This window comes from Erpetoichthys calabaricus, chromosome 1 (genome assembly GCF_900747795.2).
Source record: "Erpetoichthys calabaricus chromosome 1, fErpCal1.3, whole genome shotgun sequence".
Lineage (NCBI taxonomy): Eukaryota > Metazoa > Chordata > Cladistia > Polypteriformes > Polypteridae > Erpetoichthys > Erpetoichthys calabaricus.
In genome coordinates, this window is record NC_041394.2 from 193,036,020 (window position 1) to 193,055,302 (window position 19,283).

Consider the following 19,283-nt stretch of genomic DNA (forward strand, 5'->3'; position numbering starts at 1 on the left):
ATGAAGGCAGGACTGTTTAAGGATGCCTCAAGCAGCTGGGTGGCTCCACTCCCTTTTAAATCTCAGAGACAGTGTCTCCCTAACAACACGGAGGAAGCCTTAAATCGTTTCTGTTCACTCAGACGTGCGTTCCAAAAGAAACCAGAGATGAAAGAGCACTTCTTTTCCTTTATGGAGAAAATATTTGAAAATAAGCATGCAGAGATTGCACCTAGTCTTAAAGAAAAGGAAGAGTGTTGGTACCTTCCAATATTTGTGGTATATCACCCAAAGAAGCCAGGGAAGATTAGAGTAGTGTTTGACTCCAGCTCTAAATACAGAGGGGTTTCTTTAAATGATGTCCTCCTTACTGGTCCAGACTTGAACAATAAACTTCTCGGGGTGCTTATCCGATTTTGCAAAGATTCTATCACCTTTATAGCCGATATTCAAATGTTCCATTGTTTCCTTGTCAGAGAAGAAGACAGGAACTTCTTAAGGTTCTTCTGGTTCAAGGATAATGATCCCTCCAAAGGCATAATCGAATATCGAATGGTGGTACATGTATTTGGAAACAGTCCTTCACCTGCAATTGCAATTTATGGCCTCAATCGGTGTGCACAGGAAGGTGAAGCACAATATGGAAAGGACGTTAAGCAATTTGTAGAGAGAGATTTTTATATGGACGATGGACTAAAGTCCTTGCCATCTGTTGAAGCTACTGTCAGCTTGCTGAAAAGAACACAAGACATGCTTGCTTGTTCAAACCTTAGGTTGCACAAGATTGCTTCTAACAGTTTGGAGGTTATTAAGGCCTTTCCATCCAGAGACTATGAAAGCAACCTGAAGGATTTAGACCTAGGAGCAGACACATTGCCAATACAGCACAGTCTTGGTCTGATCTGGAATTTAAAAACTGACACCTTTGAATTTAAAGTCAATAATGAGGAGAAACCCTTTACTCGCCAAGGTGTTTTGTCTACCATCAATAGTTTATACGACCCCTTAGGTTTTGCTGCTCCAGTCACTATTTGGGGCAAAGCAATACTCCGGGAACTCACTACAGAGGCAAGTGATTGGGATTGTCCACTTTCTCCAGACAAAGAAAGCTTGAGGCAGGGGTGGAGAAACTCTCTGAAAGCTCTGTTAGACCTCCAAGTCCCACGTTCATATTCCTTTATTCCCCAAGAGGAAATACAAACTAGGAAGCTCTGTGTCTTCTCTGATACTTCCATTAATTCAATAGCTGCTGTAGCCTACATTAAAACCGTAAACCTTAAAGGACAATGTAACATTGGGTTTGTTATGGGAAAAGCAAAGTTAGCTCCATGTCCTGAAATCACTGTACCAAGACTAGAGCTCTGTGCTGCAGTGTTAGCAGTAGAAATGGCAGAGCTCATTTCATCAGAAATAGATGTTGAACTTGAAGAGACTGAATTTTACACAGACAGCAAGGTAGTGTTAGGTTACATTCACAATGAGACAAGGAGATTCTATGTTTATGTTATAATAGGGTTTTACGGATTTGGAAGTCCACACACCCAAAGCAGTGGCATTATGTACCTACTGACTTAAACCCAGCTGACCATGCCACAAGAACAGTCTCCGCTAGTTGGTTGAAAGATACCACTTGGCTTACTGGACATTCTTCATTGGCAAAGGTGGAGCAGTACACTTGCAACGTGTGAAACATTTGAGGTAGTCGACCCGGGCTGTGATATAGAAATCCGCCCCCGAGGTATCAGTATTCAATACCACCACCTCAACCCAGACTCTCGGGTCACATCGTTTTGAAAAATTCTCAACTTGGAAATCCTTGGTCCATGCTGTTTGCCAGCCTTCTTCATATAGTTCAGCTCTTCAAAGCTTCTGTTGCAGGTAAGAGCAGCTGTAAGGGATGGCATTACTGTAAGAGAGCCACACAAGTACAAGAACTTAAACAGTCAAGGGATATTATCATCCGCACTGTGCAGCAAGAGATGTATGCTAAAGAGTTGCAGTGTCTCAGAAACAGAGAAGCCATTCCCAAATTCAGTGCTCTAAGAAAACTCGATCCTTTCATAGATGAGAAAGAAGTGCTGAAATTTGGAGGGCGTATTAAGGAAGCCTAGTTTACTCTTGAAGCAAAAACCCTCTTTTAATCCCTGGAAGTCATCACATTGCTCCTTTGTTAGTGTACCATTACCATGAGCAGACTAAACATCAAGGGCGACTGTTTACAGAAGGAGCTCTACGTGTTGCTGGTATATGGATCATAGGTGCAAAAAGAGTTATAAGTGGCATCACATTTAAATGTGTCATCTACAAAATACTTTGTGGAGTTTTCCAGACTCAGAAGATAGCTGACTTACCTTCTGACCAGCTTAGTATGGAACCTCCCTTTTCTAATGTAGGGCTCGATGTGTTTGGTCCTTGGACTGTTGCCTCACATCATACTAGAGGAGGTCCAGTGAACAATAAATGCTGGGCAGTCATATTTACTTGTGTGTTGTATCAGGGCTGTCCACATAGAGGTGGTTGAATCCATGGACACCTCAAGCTTCATCAATGCTTTCCAGCGGTTCATATCTGTTAGGGGCCCAGTTAAAAGACTCACTTATGATTCTCATTGTGACTTTCATGGCTGAAGTAATGGCTATTATGAATGCCAGACCCTTGACATTAATGTCTGATGACCCGGAGGATCCACAGCCTCTAACTCCTTCCACACTGCTCACCCAAAAGATTGGCCTGATTGAGGCTCCTACTGGTGACTTTAACACAAAAAGACTTATACAAGTGCCATTGGAGACAAGTGCAGTGTTTTCGCCAATGTCTTTTTGGGACAAATTGAGGAAACAGTACCTCTCACTCTGCAGCCGCTCAGGTAAATGGCAATCTGGAAGGCCAAACCTAAAATCTGGAGATGTGGTTCTAGTGCTGAATTGTCAATCTAAAAGGAATGATTGGCCTCTTGGACTGGTGACTAAAGTGTTCCTAGTGAGGATGGTAGAGTTCGTAAAGTAGTGGTTAAAGTTTGTAGAGATAATGAGACCAAATTTTACAATAGACCTATATCTGAACTTGCTCTTCTTATTTCATCATAGTTGTTAAAGATGATATCTTCGATATCAGGCGGGGAGTGTCATGTTTGTTGGGATGGGTGAAATGTTTAATTATTGACCATTTCCATTTGAGGGCTGTTGTTGTGTTCAGATATGCATGCTTTGTAATGTTTGTCCATCCTGAACCGCCTTAGAGAGGGGCGTTCCCAATGTAGGTAATGTATCTGCCACAAACACATACAGCGAAGTCCATCCTGCCTGCTTAATCCTATGGTAGCATAGCCGGTAAGTTTATATTTGTAAAATGTCTGTACTGCTACTTATAGTTTAAATCTGTTATCAAACTGTTTGTTATTTGTTTGCTAAATATTATATTTCTTTACTTGTAGTTTCACACCTGCTCTTTATTAATAAACTGGAGATTTGTACACCTTGTGTCAAGTCAGTCTCCGGGTCATCATATTGATCAAGGGAGGAGTTTAGCTGCCTGAATATCTATTACCACGTAATAGTGAGATCAGAACAGTTATCATGAACAAGATAGGGGTATAGTTGACTTGGCCCAGGATCCAAGAAGCATGGTGTGCAGTTGATATTGCAGAGCGTATTCCAACTACAGAAGAAGCTTCTTTTCTATCTAATAAGTGACCATAACTTCACAGAGATAACACTGTCTTGCTAGGAGCTCCCGAGTCTGTCTCTCTAAAGTTCTGAATTCATTAATAACATGCTGCAGCTCATAATTCACCATCTTCCCACCTTACTGTACTAAAGTGACTGTGCCACAGCCAACCTGAATCCATGGGATTAAATCAGAGTCCCAGTAAAAATCCAGGAAAACTATTCAAGGAGCAACTATAACTTTATGTACTAAAGGTAAGAATAATTCTTAAGTCTAGTATGGCCTTTACCATTTACCACAATAGATAAGTGAGGAAAGTAAAGGCTTATGATGACGAAATGTCTTGAAGGAAACTAAACTTTGTTTATAAGCTGACAGAAGTCCCCCGAAGTACCCATGGCTATTTTTTTTTCTGCAAATGTGCAAAAACCCAAGAGTTAAAACACTCCCACTTCCTAGTAGAATGCAGAGTTTCAAATATATTGTCATGCTCAGCATGCACTTACTTTATACCAAACCTAGTGTGACTTAAAAATACATTTATGTTCTAATAGACACAGAGTAAGTAAGTCGACAGATCTTTGATTGCATAGCCCTGCGTGTCAGGACTTTATACACAATCATTCTTGTCTGAGCTACCAGGTGACCCCTGGTGATTAAAGTGGTTATTTTAGGAGCTAGACTAGACCACAAGGTCACAGGTTCAGTCCCTGCCATTGACTGACTGTGTGACCCAGAATGAGTCACTTAACCTGTCCATTCTTCTTGTGTAAATTTATATGAACAATGGAGCTCTACTATGCCTGTAAAGCTAGAAAAAAGTTATGTATAAAATAACCTTAAATGTTTGTTGTGTAAAAAAATACAGAAAATCTATAATTGAAAAAAAAAATTAAGCCAAGTATCACATCACCACACCAAAATAATATTGTTTGTAAAGTGGCTGATCTTTGTCCTGCTACCGCTGCAGTCCTGGTGTTCTGTATGGTCAGGCTTATGGCCTTAGTGCTAAACATAATCAGGACATATTTATCTTTTGTCTTGAAATATTATGATAGTGCTAGTTTTGTGGAGTTAATGACATAATTCATCACTTGAAAATATAATTAATAATATTTTTCCTATGTTATGATGTTTTCTTGAATTTATAGCTGTTTGTTTTTTTGTCTAAATATTTACTCACTTCTGGTATAATTGATAACCTTCAATTTACTTAACAGCAATATAATTGCCTTACCTCTAACTCATGACTGTGTACCACTGTCACCAACTTTCTGGATAAAACTCTTGATAATTCATTCTTTAAACAGTGAATCTGAAGGAAAGACATGAATATGTAAAGTAAAGAAATGAAGTAGCACACAGTAAGGAACTAAGTAAGTTTTGACAAAATGTTAAATGGTCAAATTAGATCAAATGTGAGCTTCCTGGAAAAAAATCAAGGCTATCTGTGGCTCAGACTTATAATTGCAAACGAAATAGAAACATTATACAACCAATAAGGTTTGGTGATGACAGTATCATGCTTCATTTGTCCAGTGGCATTTACTGGGTCTTTGGGTATTCTTCTGATATTCAAATGTGCAAAATTCTGGAAGGAGTCGGAGCGGGACTGTAGGTGCATGCATGTGCGTTAAAATTCACGTTGATTGGGTTTTATAAAGGGGAAGTAGGTGGAACTTTGATTACACACAGTTTTATGCATCTGAATTTGTTTGTGTTTACACACATTTCTGTTTTTGTCCATATGCCATGTTTTATTGTGAATATTGTTATAAATGAGGCCCCAGGTGAATCTAAGAGAAGTAATTATGTGTTTTGTGTATGTGTTGAGTTGGATGAAAATTGGAGATACCCTGGCACTGAGGAGATTGAGACAGACAGCAATAATGTTGTAAATGTACTTCCAGGAGAACTTGTTCTTAGAAGCTTGATACTTGAGGTCATGAAGGAGAAGTAAACATACTGACAATCTTCATGTTTGCTCTAATTTCTCATTCACCAAAACAGACATGTTGTATTCTGCACAACTAAAATACTGACTATGTCAATAATAGTGATGAGCAAACTCTGCAGAAAATGAAAATGTTCTGGAACTTCACTGAACTTCATGAAATGCAATGATGTCAGTGGAGAAGATGGAAATGAACTAATTTTAAGTGAGTGGATTATAATGATACAGTGACTGTTTAAGTGTCCCTGAGGGCTAAGGAAGTGTCTGTCAACTATGCTGAACCAATCATTGTGGCCAAAAATTTGATCAGAGCTGTAAGGCAGCAGTGCTAACCAATATGACACTGTCCGTCAAACAACAAAAGGCACAGATTGATCGAATACCACAAACATAATACAACAAACGGCCACTAACCAGCAATAAGTACATAAAATACAGTGATCCCTCGCTATATCGCGCTTCGCTTTTCGCGGCTTCACTCTATCGCGGATTTTATATGTAAGCATATTTAAATATATATCGCGGATTTTTTGCTGGTTCGCGGATTTCTGAGGACAATTGGTCTTTTAATTTCTGGTACATGCTTCCTCAGTTGGTTTGCCCAGTTGATTTCATACAAGAGACGCTATTGGCAGATGGCTGAGAAGCTACCCAACTTACTTTTCTTTCTCTCTCTCTTGCGCTGACTATCTGTGATCCTGACATAGGGGGTGTGAGCAGGGGGGCTGTTCGCACACCTAGACGATACGGACGCTCATCTAAAAATGCTGAAAGATTATCTTCACGTTGCTACCTTCTGTGTGCAGCTTTTAAGTATGCTGCACGGTGCTTCGCATACTTAAAAGCTCAAAGGGCACGTATTGATTTTTGACTTTGTTTCTCTCTCTCCCTGCTCCTGACGGAGGGGGTGTGAGCTGCCGCCTTCAACAGCTTTATGCCGCGGTGCTTCGCATACTTAAGAGCCAAACAGCCCTATTGATTTGTTTGCTTTACTCTCTGTTTCCTTTGAAGAGGAAGATATGTTTGCATTCTTTTAATTGTGAGACAGAACTGTCATCTCTGTCTTGTCATGGAGCACAGTTTAAACTTTTGAAAAAGAGACAAATGTTTGTTTGCAGTGTTTGAAATAACGTTCCTGTCTCTCTACAACCTCCTGTGTTTCTGCGCAAATCTGTGACCCAAGCATGACAATATAAAAATAACCATATAAACATATGGTTTCTACTTCGCGATTTTCTTATTTCGCGGGTGGCTCTGAACGCAACCCCCGCGATGGAGGAGGGATTACTGTACATAGTACTTAAGGAGTTTGGCCATTATTGTGCCAAAATCACATACCCAAAAATAAACAACTATTATTCTACATACACTATGTAATGAAGGAGCTGCAAATGGCTGAAGAGTAGAGAGTTAAAAATTTCATATTTTTAAAAGAAAGTATTTATATGATAAAAAAAACCTTTGTTTACATCAATGTCAACTAAATAAAACACAAAATTGTGGTGCTTTAGGGATTTTACAGTACATCACAAGCACATAAGACTTGTTTACAGTATAATCCGCTCCACCCCACTCCCACCACAATCGAAGGGCTCAATAGAGCTGTGTAATATTTTTTTGTTCAGTTTCTAATCCTGCTCTCTTCACCAAGTGCTCGCTTCTCTAACCTGAACTCCCAAAAAAGCAGCACTTTGATTTTATTTCCCATTTGAAATTGTGCTCGTTTCTGCCTTGGTCTTGGAGTTGAGCATGATTAAAACCAGGGTAAAAAAAAAAATCGCACAGCAGAGCTGATCCATTCAGTGGGGGGAGAGGACATTTGTTTGTATGTTGGGGTGAATTATATCGTGAATAAGCCACTAGCTCAGACACCTTTTATTTTCTCTCATGTGCTCAAGGAGGGTCCTCACATGAAATTTTGAGAGTCACAGGTACAGTGTAACAGTACTCAGAAGAAACATTGCCTGAACTCCAAGTTGAAACTGAAAGAGTTATGTTCAATGAACTAACATAGGGAGAACGTGCAGCAGACAGCATCCAGGTATCATAATTGAACCTGTGACACTTGAACTGTAAAACTGCATGTCATGATGCTTCAATGTTATACTAAAAGCACTACTTACAAACCAAGCGTAGCACAGAGTCCTTCATTAAATGCATCTTTCTCAACAGAGTCAAAACTGTGATCAGAATCTGGCTCAAGCTTTGAGCGATTTATTTTTAGTCTTTTATGCACAGTTGTGACATGTAATATGAATGGCCAATCACAGACAACTATACATCATTAGTATTGGTTGAAAATCAGATGTCCAATGGTAAGCCTTTCACTGTATGTGGCTTGAAGTAGGTGAGATCTTTGATAAAAGAAGATTCACTCGGCCTCAGTGTATACATGTACAAATTGCATATTTTAATAATGAAGAACAGAAGACAACATGGAAACCTATAATTTGTGTATGTAAAAATACAGTTGCTTTGAAATGACTTGTGGATTTACTGCAACATACACAAATAACTTTGAGATATGAATGGTGGTACACCTCATGTATAAGTGGCTATATTTATTGACAATACGCTAGGAGCCGATACAAACCAACTCCTTGGCGATACAAGGCAGATTGCAGTAGCAGAGATTGGTATTCCCTCTTGGTGAAACAACTATAATTGAAAGGGTGGGAGGAGGAGCCCCATTCATGAAACTCGTTCACTTAGAAACAGGGAACATATCATGTAGAGCTGTCAAACGCTTAGGTGAACCACCTCTACCTACACATGAACCCATAATGCCAACCTACAACCTACAGTGATTAAGAAATACGAAGATAAAAATACACCTCTTTTTTTAACTCTTGCGGGATGGAAATCTATCTGGAGTACTGAGTGGGTCGCGATGGCAGCAGTCTTATAATAGACCAGCATGAAAGTACTGTGCATGGCTTCTACAACTCTGTCAGGGCACACTTGCCTTGCAAAGTATCATGGGGCACTGGGTAAAAAATGTTCACCTAAGTTGGCCCAGGAAAATATTTAGTGAACAAGTTAACTGGCTTTCACAGCATATTTACTACAAAAAAATCTTTGTCGAATTTTACTGGTTAACACTTGTCATTGAAATGTGAAGCTGACAATTATTGTGTTCATAAGAATTACTTATGAATTCTTTGAAATCACTTCAGGTTTTTTTCATTCGGTGCCTCCTGATTCACCGATATTGGAAAACCTTTATATATAATATACCGTTTGACTCATCTTGATATCTAGTAATACAAGACAGCTTTTTGGGGTTCCCCTATATTTTTAGCCAACTGACCCAAAATAATTTACATTTTAGGCCATTTTGGGATCATATTTTGTGCAGGAAATGATAAAGAGTAAACCAGTAGGTGTCTGCGGCAAAAATGATGAGAAGGACTTGAAATTGTGCATGCCACATCAGTCAACTCCAGAGATTTACCTGCTTAATGGCATATAAAGAGTAGTAATTGTTACTTTTCACAAACCTTCAAAAAACTTGGGGATGAATAATATAGGCATATAGACTCATTTTATGCTATTTCAAGATTGCTGATATTGAATATGATAATTTTTTTGATATTTTATTCTTTATTAGTGGTTCTAGCTCTCTAAGAGACACCCCCAGAAGATTAAAAATGATGGGTTTCGAACATAAGCATGTGGGGTATCATTTTAATCTATTTCAAGATCTGTGATTAAGAATATAATGTTATTTTTGAGTTTTGATCTCCGTTTACTAGAGATCTAGCCCTTTATGGACCTCTATCAGAGGATGAAAAATGACAATTTCTATTACAATCAAGAATATTTAGACTTTAAACATTTAAATTGAAGCACACGTTTTAATATTTCAAATATATGATGCAAATATTCTTGTTTATGGTGGCTCTCAGACTTTTTTATGTTAATATTAATTTTACTCCTCATCCCACTAATTTATTCATTGGTGAGCATGCATACATCCTATATTGGAATGGAACCTTTTGAAGTCTTAGGACAGTTAGGCTTGGAAAACGGATGAGTGAAAAACTCAATGAAAAATTTAGACGACTTACAAAATACTAAGCTTGAATTCTGCTTTCCCCTGCAATAAACATCTTAGTTTCTCAACCAGATGTCAGTCTATGTATTGTTGTTTCACTAAATTTTCATAAATAACTATTAAAACTAGCTGAGAAGGATATGTTGATAGAGCTGAGGAATCATATGACATATTGGTGTGATGAAATTAGCACAGCGTACATCATGTGGCTTACATTTTTTACTGCATTTTAAAATGGTATTTCCAATGTGAAAGGGTCACTGAGATGTTGCTGCATTCATTTCAAGAGCTTTTTGAAAAGCATAATGTTTTAATCATACTAAATTATTTATCAGCTTCTTCCACCAGTACAAGTTAAAACACATCTTGATGTGGACTACTACAGTAATCCGTTTTTTTTTTTCAGAATCATGAAAATCTTTTTTTATATGTGGCTTTGGCTGCTTTCATGAGTTTTATGAGTTACTTTGGGCAAAGTAAAAATTCTTTTTGTTGTGTATTGTGCACGCTTTGTAGGATGGAATACAGGAGGGGTCATTTCAGTGGACCTTCACTTCTCTTGGCTAGATACTGCTTCCCAATTGTCTTTGTATATAGTGGATAGGTGTTCAGCACACAAATGAATTTTATAGTCACATCTGTAGAATGTAACTTTAACCTGTAGTAGAGAGTTTGTGATAACACCCAAATAATAATGTTACCTAAATCTTCAAGTATATATTTCTATTTATCCTCTGTATTTCTGTCCAAACAAAGTACCGGTAGTAATTGTATGTTGTCATATTTTTGTGTTTATTCTAATAGGCTTTATTTTAGTTTGAAAATGTATTTAAGTGCATTTAAACACTCTTGTTAAACATGCGTTGTACATATATAATATTTGAGCGTTAGTAATATTATGAGTAGGTCTACAGTTAGTGGATTACTTCTAAACATAGCTTACACAAATTAACTAACATACAAAAAACTAAAACAATTTAGGCTGCAGTTCTGAGGTAAATATAGAGTAGCCTTTAGACAAACAAGTACAACAAAGTAAATTTTTTCTGCTGCAATGAAAATGAAATGATATCAAATGCTACTATTAAACTGAATTCACTCTCATGCAACATAGTGTGGAACTAAGTGTGTCAGATAATATGTGCTGATTAATATCAGATTGCAAATTGCATACAAATAAACCACTCCCATTTTATGCCAATTATCTGTTTTAATGCTCTACTTAAATGTAAAATTTATAGATAGATAGATAGATAGATAGATAGATAGATAGATAGATAGATAGATAGATAGATAGATAGATAGATAGATAGATAGATAGAACTTTACTTAACCCCAGAGGGAAATGTGGCTTTTCACAGAACCTCTTTAAATAAATAAATATATAAACAGGTAGACAAGTAAGTAAATAAATAAATATACACACAAACGTTGGTCTGAACACACACTGGAATTACTATAAAACAAGAAAAATTCAAAAGAAAAGAAAGTTCTCATTTAGCTGACCCAGTCACAGTGAGGTGTTATGCAGGTGTATTGCTGTCGGTATAAAGGAGCCCCAGTAGCATTTCCTGTCACATTGTTGGCTGAGACTCACTCCTCAGTGTTAGTGTGTCAGAGAGAGGATGTGCAGCATTATTCATAATGACACTGATGTTTGTTTTAATTCTCTCCTTCGCTAAGACCTCCAAGGGATCCAGAGTACATCCTATAACAGGCCTTGCCTTTTTACTTAGGTTGCTGATTCATTGGACCTCTCTTGAAGTGATGATACCTGCCTAGCACATCACAGCATATAAAATCGCACTGGCCATTACAGAATTATAGAAGTTGTGAAGGATGTTTAAATTTCACATTAAAGGAATGCAGTTTCCTAAGGAAAAAGAGCCTGCTTTGCCCTTTCTCATATAGTTCCTCTGTGTTCCAAGATAAGTCCAACCTGTCATTAATATTGACCCCCACCCCCCAGTACTTGTAGAAGTGGACCACCTCTACATCCACTCCTTGAATAGTAACCAGACATAGTGGCTCATTGGCAGTATAATGATTTGGTTTAGTTTAAAATTTTTTTTTCATTATATTTTAACATTTTTCTGGATTGTATTTAACCTATTGTTGTTTTTTGAAGCACATAGAATTTGTTTTCAACAATCTTTTTTCCTAAATCAGTTGTTTGTTTTTTCCATGAACATTGATGTTTTGAGGCTTTGTTCGCATTGTGTGGTATCTCGGTGTTTCAGTGGTTGCAACCTGTGATATTCTCATTGAATCGGTAAAAAGGTCAGAGCTTAATATAGCCTTTTGCGGGAGTATTTTTGGTTTTACTGGCAGTAGACTTAGGTACTGTGGGTAGGGGGCAGAATATATTATATCATAGGAAAATTTGTTTGTAGTAGGACAGTACAAAAATATAAAACACCAGTAATGGCGCACTGCATGATAGCGTGCAGTGAATACACTTGACTTGAGCATTCATAGTTTTCATACTCTTTCTCTGTACGTTTAGCATTCGTTTGCTCAGAGGTTGATGTGCTTGCTGCTTCCTGAGCAGCTCTTCTTTTCTCCACCCTAGCATCCCTCCTTCTTCTCTTCTTTCATCTGCATCTTTTCGCGTTAAAACTGATTTAAGTCAGTGTTTGTGTTGCAATTACTTAGTACATTTTCCTTAACTTTTCACTTAAGCTGGCACTTGAGGAAGATTGAAGACTTAAGAATGACTTAACATATGAAGAGGCAGGAAAAGTGACAGCGAAGGTGGTAGGGAATGAGAATGGCACCCGTACGCATGCGCCGCACATCGCTGCCGAGAGTTGACTCTAAAATAAAATAAAAATAAAAAGAGGAATAACTTTGGAGGTCAATTATTACCCCAAAAGCGTATAGTTGGCATCACATGGTATATGTGTACCAAATTTCAGGTCAATAGGTCAAACAGTTTGCGAGCTACAGGTGATTTAAAATCCTTGACAGACAAACGGACAGACACGGTAGCGTATTAAACAAGAAGATTGTTACACAGATGCAAGAAATAAAGCCAAGACACAACAGCAGATGACCAGTGTTATCCTAAGTAGACACATCAAAGTAATAATTCAGAGTTTAATAATAATATGGACCTCAGTTTTACATTTCATCTGAAGGATGGTGACATTTTTACAGCATGTTGTCCCCATCACTGCACTGGGGCATTGGGATCCACATTCAGACCACAGGGTAAATGCCCCCTGCTGATCTCACCAACATTTCTGACAGCAGCAACCCAAGATTTTCCTAGATGGTGTCCCATCCAAGTACTGCTTAGCTTCAGGTGGATCACCTGTTCTAAAGTGCATGTGGTAAGGCTGCTACAAATAATGAACTACAAAATGCTTATAGATCTGGGAGTAAAAAGAGTTCTTAAATCTGTTGCTCTTTACCATCAGAATCCTAGATCTGCAGTCAGACGGCAACAGCTGAAATTTAGGAGACAAAGGATGTCTCCCAAAGGAGTCGGCCTTCTTTCTAACCTGTTTATAATACAGTTCAGTGACAGAGGGTTTCTAAAATGTTGTTAAGATGGTTTATATAAAAGTGAAAAACGATTCAATAAAGGACTTATGAAAAAGTGTCATCATGGTTTTGTCCACTTTAAAATTATTGAGTTTCCTAAGAAAGAAAAGCCGTGTTTGCCCCTTCTAACAAATTTGTTCTGTGTTAAGATCAAAATTTAGCCTATTATCAATTATTGTCCCCAGATATTTGTAGTGCTGTATCATCTCAATTGTCTTGCCTTTAATTAAAGTTGAGATAGTAACAGGAGGGAGACACCTGAGATCTACAACTATATCCTTGGTCTTAGAAATAATTTATCTTTAAAAAGGAACAATCACACCATTGAACAAGCTCTTCATCAACAGGTCCATGGCTGTCCTAATCTAGCAAAAAAATCACAATGACAGAGTCATCAGCAAATTTCAGCATATGCCTGTCCTTGTGTGAACTCCTGTAGTCATTTGTAAAGAAGATAAACTAAAGAGGTGATAGGCAGCAGGCCTGCAGTGTACCAACAGATATATTTCGGCTATCAGGAAAACAGCCATTAACACTTACTTTTTGCGTTCTGTTAGTTAAAAAGTCAAGAATCCACCCCACCAAGTTAGGGTCCAAACAGCATTGATGAAGTTGTTTATAAACTAAAATGTGAGGCTGGATTGTATTAAAAGCTGACGATAAATCTATAAACAGCAATCTTATGTGGTTTTTTGGTCCTTCCAAGTGCTTATACAGGAAATTCAGAAGTTTTGCTGTGGTATCAAATTTGCTCTGTATGCAAATTGGTTAGTGTTCAGATAGGACTGGGATTTGTTAAATAGTTGTTTCATAATTAAGTCCTTAAAGGATTTCATGATATGATAAATTAAGGTCACCAGTCTCTTAATGTTTTAGTCTGTGTAGTTTTCATTACTGGAATAACATTTGCCTGTTTCCACAGGCTGGGCTCTTGCTGTAAATCCAAAGACATCTCAAATATAGAGTGAAATATTGGAGAGAAGTGCTCTGCACAGAAGTGAAGCAAACATATCCTAATTCTGTCTGGAGCTGAGCTTCTTTGATTTTAGTTTGTTTAAGGACTTTTCTGACATCATTCTGATCAAAGAAGGGCTGACTCCTGGCTCGTGTCCTGTATCTGTTCTTTTATTTACTAATTTCCAAAGCGAAAGCCTGTGTCTCAAACCTTGAATAGAATTAATTGAATTTTTGAGCCAACTGACATTCAGTTTCAACTCATGACAATTCAAACCTGATTATTGCATTTATTATGAATGTCAGCCATTATCTTCATGCAGTTCCACAATGATCCCATCAATAGTTCATTTTCTGTTTCGTCATAATTCATCTTTTCCTGCTTGATTTCATGTTTTACCTTCTTCTTTGGTTATCAGTTCTTTTATATCTCTAGTAATCCATGACTTGTTATTAGGGTATATTTTGACTGATTTGACAATATGTGTCCTCACAGAATTTTAAAGAACTGCTTACAATGTCTGTTAGTTCACCGATGTTGGTACAGGATTCTTTAAATACAGACCAGTTAGTGCATTCAAAACAGTCATGTGTGGCATTCAACAGAATTCTTATCCTAGACTTGAGATGGTACAAATCCATTATTTTACTTACCAGTACAGAGTTATGTACCCAATAAATGTACTCAAGGGCCATGAGGACGATTGATTTGGTTCCTCTGAAATTAAAGAAATAAATTATGTGTAGTTCTTATTACTTAAAATTCTTTTTATGCATTTTCAACTGTAAGTTTTGGTCTTCGTTTTAATATATTGTTAATTGCCTTTGGATGTTATTATTCCCATTGATTCATTGACAATGTAAAGCATCTCAATAATAAGATAAAATCTAATGAGTATATGAGAACATCATACTGTAGATCTGTTGATTCTGACTGTATCAGAATTATCAAAAGATAACATTATTAACTTCTGTGTATATGGTACATTGTTTGGAAGTGACTGTTGAAGGTAATAAAAATGGATGGAAATAAACAAATAACATAATAATAGTTGCATTTCTTTAAAGATTTCACCATTGTTAAGGTAATAATAATAAGGCAATTAGGTAATACATATAACTTTGCAGTTACTTTTAAGGGGAAATATCACTACTTGCAGACTGTCTTCTGCATGTTTTATTTCTGGTACTTGTTGATGTTTGACAGAAAATAAATTTGCTTATAAAGCTTACAAGTGGCAAGATAATTCTGATGGTTAAGCAGACAGATTTTTTAATTTATTTCAGATGCCATATGAATTATTCTACTGTGTTTCTTGTACTACATTTTATTTTAAAAGACTATTAAGGTGGCTGTGCTACTAAGTAAAAGGAATAGCTCTGTTTACAAATTGAAGGAGTGAAGTACACATTTTCTTTCAAACACTGGTTTTACAACTTATTTTTAAAAAGTCATTTGAATTACTTACACCTGATCCACTTCACAATATCACTCGCTAATCATACAATTAGATTTGCTTGCGAAATTTAGAATCCAATATGCATTAAAGCATGTGCCATTGTGTTGTACTTATATAATAAGCTTTTCTGATTTAGTTTGGTATGGCTCAACAAATCATTTTCCACTTGAATAAAAACAAAGTTGAAACAGAATAAAAAACTGTATTATAGATGAGTTCTCAGAATCTCTGCCATCAAGAATTGATTTAGGAGGGGAGAAAAAAGCTGAACAAAATCAAATCTGATTTGTGCAGCAAGGGTGACCGAAGTTATTTGTACTTGGCAACACCATGAATTTGTATTGTTCATTGACATCCAGTATTCCAAATTAAGCCTACTAGCTTGATTCACACAGCTGACGTTAACCTTTTTTCAAGCAATATGTTAAAAGTGTTGAGCTTTGTAAAGCACTGAAGTAGAACACATGCTTTTTCTTGTAATGTTACATTGAAGTTTTATTATATTCTATACAGATTTCAATTCTAGAAATAGGTGATTTTATTTTATTTCTTTTCCTTTTCATTGCAGGTAGCTCGATAGTTGATGGTCTGCAGCAAGTCAATGCCTGGCTTTTCTTTCAAGCTTCTGACATGCAGTGGTAACCTGAAAGCAGAGGTCTTTGTACATAAAGGATTTTTCTCACCTTAGAGTTTAAAACAAAGTAGTTATTTAATGAAAAGAAAGAAGAGGAAAACATTTAACACTGGCAGGATGACCTGAAAATGCATTTGCTATTTTATAAAGAAAAGGCACGCTGCAACTTTCTGACAGGGAAAACCTGAGACTAGCGACTGTGGATTCTTCTCAAACAGATCATCCTATAGTGCTTCAAACAGCCAAAGACAGCATGTATTATTTAACCATGGATGATGTGATGTGAGCCATTAAAAGATTCCTGGGAATTTAAGGTGATGGCTGAGAAATGAAAATCTGATGCACATAAATATGAGAGATACATTTTCTGGATTATTTTTAAACTTCACAAGAAAAATTTCTAATATCTTGGAATTGTCTTTGTTGTATGAAGACTCCACACACAATTAATGGTGACAACTATTTAACAACTTATGCCTTTCTTAAAACGTCCAACGTATAAAAAAAAAAAAAGATGAAGAAAGCAATGATGGCTGAGTAGCCTTACTGTATTTTTTCGAGTTACACAATGGTTATTCTTAGGTTTATCCCTTTTAATTCTCCAGGGTGCTAAGGCGTTATTTTGTAGCATTAAAAATCAGAAGAACCTGTTTAGAAATGTTTTTTGACATCAAAGGTGCTGCAGCCTTTCTGTCAAGAAGGTCGTGTATTTTCTACATTCGTATTTTAGCATGGTGGCCTACAGTACGTTTATATTCCTGATAACAAGTCTCTTTTTTTTTTTTTTTTTTCTTCTTGCCCTTTAAAGTTAGGTCAGCAGAAAATTCGCATTTTGGCATATTCTCGGCTTTTTGAGAAAGCTGATGTTTTTTTTTTCATGGAATATGTACAACTTGATCAAACTAATTTCAAGCAACAGCTGAAATACAGAAACCACTTGACATTTCTGGGACACATCTTGCATTTCACTAAAAGAGAAGTTTCATTTTCATCTACTGGTCTGATTTTGTTTTCCAACTTTCCCTCTTATTATATGAATTAAGGGATTTATTAAGAAATACCAAATGGGTATATTAGATGTATTATTCCTTTGTCAATACTTTTTTTTTAATAACATCAATTACTTGCTGTTTCCATTTGCAGAAGCATGTATGATTTTTAAGAAAGCTATATTTTTAAAAACAGAAGAAGGTGAAACCATATTTTAAAGCAATGTTTCCTCCATTTTTACATTGGCCTTTACATATATTTGAGCACCATCACTAGAGGATGTACCACTATAGACCAGTTATAAAATGCTTCATTTAATTAGTTTTGGGAAGCCTTCCTGGATACAGTAACATTTATTTTGAGGGCAATTATAAACTAATAATTGAAACATGCTTATATAATAATACATTTCAAATTCAGGTAGACGATTTATGTGTTTCTCTGTACACATCATGTGATCACAGGCAAGGTCTAGTGGTTTTTAAGCTTTATTAAACTGTGTTGTGATGACAGAATGAGCACAAATATCAATGTCTGATAAGGTTATCTGAAGGTTGTACCACTTTCATAACTATATACTGTAAGCATCCAGAATAAGAAATATTGTAGGGCTTTATTTAGAAACAGAACAAAAATCTGACCAGTTTATACTGTCATCAGAATTATTGTGTAACCCAATACTTGATTTTTTTGCTATGGTTATTGTTAAATAAATAGTATACATATAAAGTATGCATAAACAGGCTATATTTCAGCATAAATTATTTGTAAAGTTCATTTTCCAAGAGTTTGTTAAAACTTCTGAACTGAGGAGTTAAAGAAGTTGACATTAATATCAACTGAATTGGACCATGTAGAATCATCCACATCTTACTGTCTGAAATATTCAGTTGAAGCATTTACTTAGAAAACCTATTTAAACAATAGCATTTTTAAAAAAAAATTTTCAAATGGCACTTGGGGAAAATATAACATTAATTTGTGCAATAGCAGGCCATCTACCTTAAAGTAAAATACATATCTAGCAGTTCTGCTACATGTATTATCACAGAGCATGGAACTCAGCAAATGCTTCAAAATAATTTTTACCCATATGTCTTTTTAAAACCAGAAGGTAGGTAAATATAAATGGAAAAAACTGTAGGCTGTTAGGTTTAAAGCTTGAAGTGCACATAATCATTCATACTTGCATTGGAAAATATTTGTTTTAGTTTAAGAAACAAAACAATTAAAGTTTTTTGTCTTATAAAATGTAACTGCAATGTAATATATTAAATGATAAAGCTGTCCCATCTATAAAATGTATTATTTACAGTAAGTTAATGTTGTCCCTTAAAGGTGGAATAATTGTGATACAAAAAGATAAAAACAATATTTGTAGAATCTTGTCATTTGTAATAATAATTTTAAATCATAATGTCAAAGGAATATAGTGGTTATTGATGTCTCCATCCAATTTTGGCTTGATGTACTAAATTTAAAGAATGTCTAGATAGTATTAGGAGTATTACTTCATACACACAGACACACACATTTATCTATACTAATAAAAGGCAAAGCCCTCACTGACTGACTGACTCATCACTAATTCTCCAACTTACCGTGTAGGTAGAAGGCTGAAATTTGGCAGGCACATTCCTTACAGCTTACTTACAAAAGTTAGGCAGGTTTTATTCGAAATTCTACGCGTAATGGTCATAACTGGAACCTGTTTGACTGACTCACTCATCACTAATTCTCCAACTTCCCGTGTAGGTAGAAGTCTGAAATTTGGCAGGTTCGTTCCTTACAGCTTACTTACAAAAGTTAGGCAGGTTTTATTTTGAAATTCTACGCGTAATGGTCATAACTGGAAACTGTTTGACTGACTGACTCATCACTAATTCTCCAACTTCCCGTGTAGGTAGAAGTCTGAAATTTGGCAGGCTCATTCCGTACAGCTTACTTACAAAAGTTAGGCAGGTTTTATTTCGAAATTCTACGCGTAATGGTCATAACTGGAACCTGTTTGACTGACTGACTCATCACTAATTCTCCAAC

At 36.4% G+C, this 19,283-nt stretch overlaps 1 protein-coding gene across 2 annotated transcripts in view; it reads left to right on the forward strand.

The window, feature by feature from the left end:
- Positions 1-18,573, forward strand: part of LOC114658490 (chemokine-like protein TAFA-2) — a 636,259-nt gene extending 617,686 nt beyond the window's left edge. For both annotated transcript variants that reach the window (XM_028810567.2, XM_051928696.1), the window contains exon 5: positions 16,188-18,573. In XM_028810567.2, coding sequence (XP_028666400.1) covers positions 16,188-16,199 — 12 coding nt within the window. In that variant the 3' untranslated portion in view covers positions 16,200-18,573. The remainder of the gene's footprint in view (positions 1-16,187) is intronic.
- The last annotated feature ends 710 nt before the right edge of the window (positions 18,574-19,283 follow it).